General features: G+C 45.5%; 1 protein-coding gene across 1 annotated transcript in view; it reads right to left on the bottom strand.

Moving 5' to 3' along the window:
• TRANK1 (tetratricopeptide repeat and ankyrin repeat containing 1) overlaps window positions 1–6,000 on the bottom strand; it is a gene marked incomplete at its 5' end in the record, with an annotated part of 37,067 nt that overhangs the window by 9,016 nt on the left and 22,051 nt on the right. The window contains 3 exon segments of the mRNA XM_006168731.2: window positions 24–169; window positions 4,861–4,993; window positions 5,089–5,192. Of these exon segments, the coding sequence (XP_006168793.2) occupies window positions 24–169; window positions 4,861–4,993; window positions 5,089–5,192 (383 nt within the window).

The raw sequence follows: 6,000 nt of genomic DNA, 5'->3' as shown, positions 1-6,000 counted from the left end.
AGGGAAAGAATAAAACCACCTACTTTTCCACCGCAATAGCAGCTTCTTCAAAAAGCTCCTCTTGGCAGTACATTTTAAGCGCTAGATCAAATTCCTGAATCTGCTCAAAGCATCTGAAAGCGTCTTTGTAGCACTGGCTTCGCTTATAGAAATATGCAGCATCTTTTATCTAGAGCAGAGTAAAATTTTACTGTTATTTAGGGTACTTAGAACATGACTTTTTAATCTTAAAAATAAGACCATACATAATGAAGAGGATAGTTGTATGTCTGCCATTGGTTAGAATCTAGTTTAAAACTCTGGGGCTGGAAGGTAGTGTGGTGGTTGAAGTACTGGATTCCCACATGGCAGACCACAGTTTGAGTCCCAGACCAGGTGGCTTGCTTTCTCACTTCTCCCTGTGGCCTCCACCCCCATCTCTCAAATTAAATAGTAATAAATAAAATAAAATAAAATAATTCTTAAAAAAAATCTAATAAAAAAACTAATAAAATAAAATAAATAATCCTTAAAAAAAACTAATAAAAAACTAAAAAAAACTAATAAAAGAAAACAAATAACATTAGGAAAAATAATTCTTTCTCTCTCTCTTTTTTTTTTTTTGGAGAGGTTTTTGCTATAGGGCATGTGCGTTCGCCAGAAAGACAGAGAGAGACAGAGAGACAGAAAGCGAGAAACCATCCCCCAGGGGGGATGGTCATGCCGCAATCCCTTCTCCTCCATTCTCCTCTCAGGATCTTCGGCACACATGCACACACGCCTGGTGTGAGTTTAAGCCACCAGGCCCAGGACTCGAACTGCAGTCGACTACATGGGAGTCCAGTGACATAGCCATTATGCCAACTGCTTGTCCCAGGAAAACTAATTCTTCATAGGGATAAAATTAAGTTAAATTCCAACCTGACTCTCCATACACAAAGGGAAATTCCATGTGGATTAAAACTTTAAACGTGAAAAATATTTAGGGAACATTGTAAAAATATTTTTTGTGATCTTGACGTAAAGTCTTCAGAAGAAATTCCCAAAATATACGACGTTCAGGAGAAAAATTGATAAGGTTTGATTACATCAATACTGTTCAACAAGGGACACATGAAATAAAAAGACAAATATTAACATCTAGGTAAACCCTGTCCAACAGAATGTTCCATGAAGATGGAAAAGCTCTGGACCTGTGCTAGCCACTAGCCACATCTGCATAGTGAGTCCTTGAAAGTTGGGTCTAGCCATCCAAGGAACTCGATTTTTAATTTTATTTCATTAAATTATTTAGATTTTAATAGTGATACCTAACTAGGCAAGTCTGCAACATGAAGAGATTCCTGAAACCATAGGAAGAAGACTTTCCTGATAATGCAACAGAAAACCAGGCAAGGGACATATAGTTTGCAGTGGGAGAAACGTGAATAACTAACAAATAAATGATGCTCAACGTTGCCAATCATCAGAAAAATGCAAATAAAAACCACAGTGAGAGCTGCCACGTTTGCAAGACTTAAGAAAATCAGAACCTCCTGAACGTGGTCAAGAATGTAGGGAAGGCAAAAAACCCTCATGCACGAAGTGGCGTGGTCATCCTGTGAAGCACAGTGGTCGCACTTAGTGAAATGAAGCATACGAAGAGCCCAACGCCAGAGAGCCCACTCCATTGCAAGAAAGGCCTCATGCAGACCATAAAGAGACCATTAAACAAAGGTATAGAGAGTGCCCTCAAAAATAATTAACCTGCTTGATTCTGCTTCTGTAACTACTTACATAGAACCCCCCTGACCCCCTATAAAATGACTGTTCAAACTTCGGTCAGGGCTGCAGTTCTGACTCTCGGTCCCCGAGCCTCAGGCTGTTGTCCCTGGCCAGGTAGTAAAGACTCCCTCTAACCTTAATCTGACTTTGGTGGTCGTTCATTCAGTTGCACTCTACAACATCCCACATAGTTGACCACAGTTCAAATCCCAGATCTGGCGTCTTAAAACTCACACCAGGCATGTGTTGCACATGTGCCCAAAATCCCAGGAGGAAAATGGAGGAGAAGGGATTGCAGCGTGGCCATCCCCTCGAAGGGAGATTTCTCACTTTCTGTCTCTCTGGTAAGTCCACGCACTCTATAGCCAAAAATCTCTTAAAGAAAAGAAAAGCTAAGCTAAGCTACAAGAAATACTACAATTAAAAACAAGGTTCAGTTACAAGTTTCTTCTACATTCTGAGAACTCAGAGATGAGGGGGTTCTTAGACTGATCAACAGAACCCCATAAGAAGTACACATAATCACCCTGTTTCTTTTCCTCTCTTGACAATGCCGATTACTCAGAAGAAAAATCTCTGTGCAAGGTAGGCAGGTGGCATGTTGGTTGAGGTGCTGGACTTCCACATGACTGACCAAGGTTTGAGTCCCAGACGGGGGTGTCTCGTTCTCTCTCTCTCTCTCTCTCTCTCTCTCTCCCTCTCTGGCCAAATAAAAATAATAAATAAAATAAAAATGAGGTTAAATAAAATAATCTTTAAAAAAAAATCCCTGTGCATAAATAAAGGCCCAATTTGGTGCCAAGTATGTGCCGAAATGGAGGGAAAGAAGACAGGACTGACTCTCAGTGATAGCTCCCAACTCTGGTCACTCCTCTCTACATATGAGGAAGCCCCACCTGTCATTTAGAACAAAGGCCTGGAGAGGCTTCGAGGAAACCAAGGCCGCTCTTTGAAGAGAGGCAGGAAACAGGTGAAGCAAAGGCACCCCTGAAAGGGAGTCTTACACTGCCAGAGCCCCACACACACATTTCCCCCCAGAGCAACACAGCGAAGGGCTGGGAAATGGTCCTTTGGGAGGGCCATTGGGCCTGAGGAGCCAAGGGAAGGCAGTTGGTGGGATTGAATCCTGCTAGTCAACGTGGGTGAAGTGAACACAAAAGGTCTGACATTTGCTGAAGGTTGAACACCCTTCCAGGGAGGGCCTGAGCAAAGACTTCCCTGCATGAGTTTAGAGCCACTAAGATGTACAGGGGGAAGAGGGTAGAAGCTGTGTCTAGGGGATGAGGCTGTGGAGGCAGAAGGATAGAGGAAAAGCTGCCACAGGAGCAGGACGACCTCCACGCTTTGAAGGTGGGACGTCCTAGAGAAGGAAGCGAGGTCCTCACTTCTGCTCTTTCGGTCTCCTCTCGTTCTACAAACTTTCAGAGGCAGAACATGTTTGTCAAGGAGGACAGGGTGGAGAAGCAAATGAGAAAAGGGTTTCTGGCTCAGTCATGGCCAGCACTGGGGACAAAAAAGGAAAACGCAACAGGCTTAGGTCTGTCCCCTGCAGTCACTGCTTAGGGTCCAAGGCATGGCACTGAAGACTGGAGAGTGGGCATTAGGCATCAGGACAGGCTGGAAACTACTCCAGCTCCTGGAATCTAGGACCCAACCTTCTACCCACACTGAACTGTCTTTCCCGTATCCCTCTTCCATCCCCATCACCCATCTACTAACAAACCACATCTCAGGATGAAAATGGAGCAGGGCCAAGCAGCATCAGGAGAGTGCTTCTTTGAGGCTGGCTTTAGGCCACACTTCAAACCTCCCAGTAGGTCCCACTTCCACCCCTCCCAGTGTCCAGGGTAATCTGAAGGTCCTGAGAATTGCCACATTTCATACAGACATGGAAATCACCTTCCTACTGGAGGGTCAGAAAACCTGACATAGGGGACGTGCAACAGCCCACAGTTGGACGCTCTCAAGCCTAGTTTTTACAACTACTGTGGTAAAAGACCAGATTGTTTTACATTTCCAGTTCCTCACAAATGACACGTTAAAAACGAATCACTAAGAAAATTATCACCACTTGGAAGTAAGCAATGCCAAATAGCTACAAACATTTCTAACTATGGGCCAGCCCTGCAGCCTAGTGGTGAAGGGAACCAAATCCCACATGGTGGTTCAAATCCTAGTCCTGGTGGCTTGAAAAACATGCCAGGAACGTGTGTGTGCATGCCCCAAATCCAGACAGGATGGAGAGATGGAGAAGAAGGGATTGTGGCATGGCCATGCCCTGTTGAGGTACATTCTCCTTTTCTCTCTCTCTGTCTCTCTATGGCAAGTGCACATGCCCTCTGGCAATTAAATAAAAATTCTATCTGCTTACTTTCACCTTCTGTGTTAATCTTGCTGCAGACAAATTAGTCTGCTGACCAGTCTGAGTGGCTGGGCTTCAGATAAGCAGCTCTGTCCAAGCGTTATCTTTAATGAATTAAATAAAAATTCTATCTGCTTACTTTCACCTTCGGTGTTAATCTTGCTGCAGACAAATTAGTCTGCGGCCCTCTGCCAGCCTGCTGACCATTCTGAGTGGCTGAGCTTTGGACAAGCAGCTCTGTCCAAGCGTTTTCTTTAATGATGGAACTGTTCTAAAGCCAGGAGCATTTGTAATGTGGCTAGTGAGACTGAAAATGGACATTTTAAATTTTACTACATTTTAATTGGTTTACATTTTAAATTAAACAGCCACGTGTGGCTGCTGGGTTGAACAGTGCAGATCTTGAGTAATGACTGAGAAAACACATTACCCCATGTAAACGTCGGGCCACTCGCCCAGGCTGACTATACACTGAGCAGAGAGGACGAGAAGAAAGGAATGGTCTCAAACCCATCTGCCCTGTGGTTTGGATACACAGAGAGAAAGGAGAAGAGAGACTGCAAAGCTTTCTGAAAGCTTGATCGAGTAAGAAAATGAGTGCTACCCTTAGAGCCCATAGGGCCAGCCTCTCCCTCCTTGGAGGACTGGAGACCCTTCCTGCCACAAGCAGAGGCTGAGTGACCCAGTGACCCACCCTCGGTCCACTCCACTGAAGCCCATTTTTCTCAGGCGCAGCTGCAGGCTGGGGACCATACCTTTCCAAGACGCTCACACAGCTGGGCAGAGAGCTGGAACTCTTTGGCGTAGCTCAGACACTTGAGGGACAGTTTTGGCTCATTGCACTCCAAGTAGGTCTTAGCCAGTTCCAAATATTCCAGCTGCTTTTCCCTGGGGGAAGGAAGACAGAACCGTACTCACACAGAATGCTGACCTGTTACTCTCATCAGATCCCTCCCCCCCGGAAATGATCCTGAGACTCTTACCTGGGGCTGAGTTTCTTGGATTTCATGTTCAGGGCAGTGTTGTGGGCAAGAACCAACTTCTCTTTCTCAAATGCACCTCCTTTTTGATAACACTTGGCTGCAACCTGGATTAGGCAAAAGGTGTTGAGTCCCAGAAGAGCAATGAAGGCAACATACAGAACAAGAGTGAAAGCAGGCATTCTACGCCTGCGCTGAGAAAGCATCGCGTCTCAACCCAGCCCAATCTGAGAGGAAGGAGCAGGAAGTACAGGGATGCTAAGGAAATAGCCTCAGGGGGTAAAGCCCAAGAGTGTTACCAGCTAACCCTGCACACTCAAAGGTTCCTTTTTGGAAGTACCCAGAAGCCATGGGAAAGGCACATAATATATATTTTTATACGCCACCAAAGTAATGCCCTTGTTCAGTCTTCCAGCATCCATGTGCAAAGTATCATCCTTCTCACTCTATACAGTAGCAACCTCAGGTCAGAGCCATGGAGCAATTGGTCCAAAGCCACCAGTGGCTCTTTTGGCTTTTGACATAGTCAAGAACCATAATGGCTATCTTGCAGAGCTGGTAGACTATCTATAGCACACATACGGGAGTAGGAGTGGGGACAGAGATGGTATGAGGATACGTCCAGATCCCTGTGACATGCAACTCTGTGTTACTAAGCCCTTGACTATAAAGGAGGGGAGACAAGTGTCACAGGGAAAGTCAGCCTGCCTCCTGAGCCCTGCCGGGAAGAAGCTGCTTTCTAAAACAGGAATACTGATACCATGTCTCATGGGCTCCTGGGACAGAAAGTTCGAGTGCCGCCCAGTATGGAGACATCAGACCTCAGGGTCGGCAAGGGATGGACTAAGTGGCACTCGCTGCGAACGTAGACAGGATGGTCTCTTCTCATCATGCCCTTTGCTCCAGCCTCTTCTG

The sequence above is a fragment of the Tupaia chinensis genome, unplaced genomic scaffold, assembly GCF_000334495.1.
Source record: "Tupaia chinensis unplaced genomic scaffold, TupChi_1.0 Scaffold146131_1, whole genome shotgun sequence".
Taxonomy (NCBI): Eukaryota; Metazoa; Chordata; class Mammalia; order Scandentia; family Tupaiidae; genus Tupaia; species Tupaia belangeri.
Note: the sequence above shows the minus strand (reverse complement) of the source record. Positions and strands in the feature narration are given on the sequence as shown.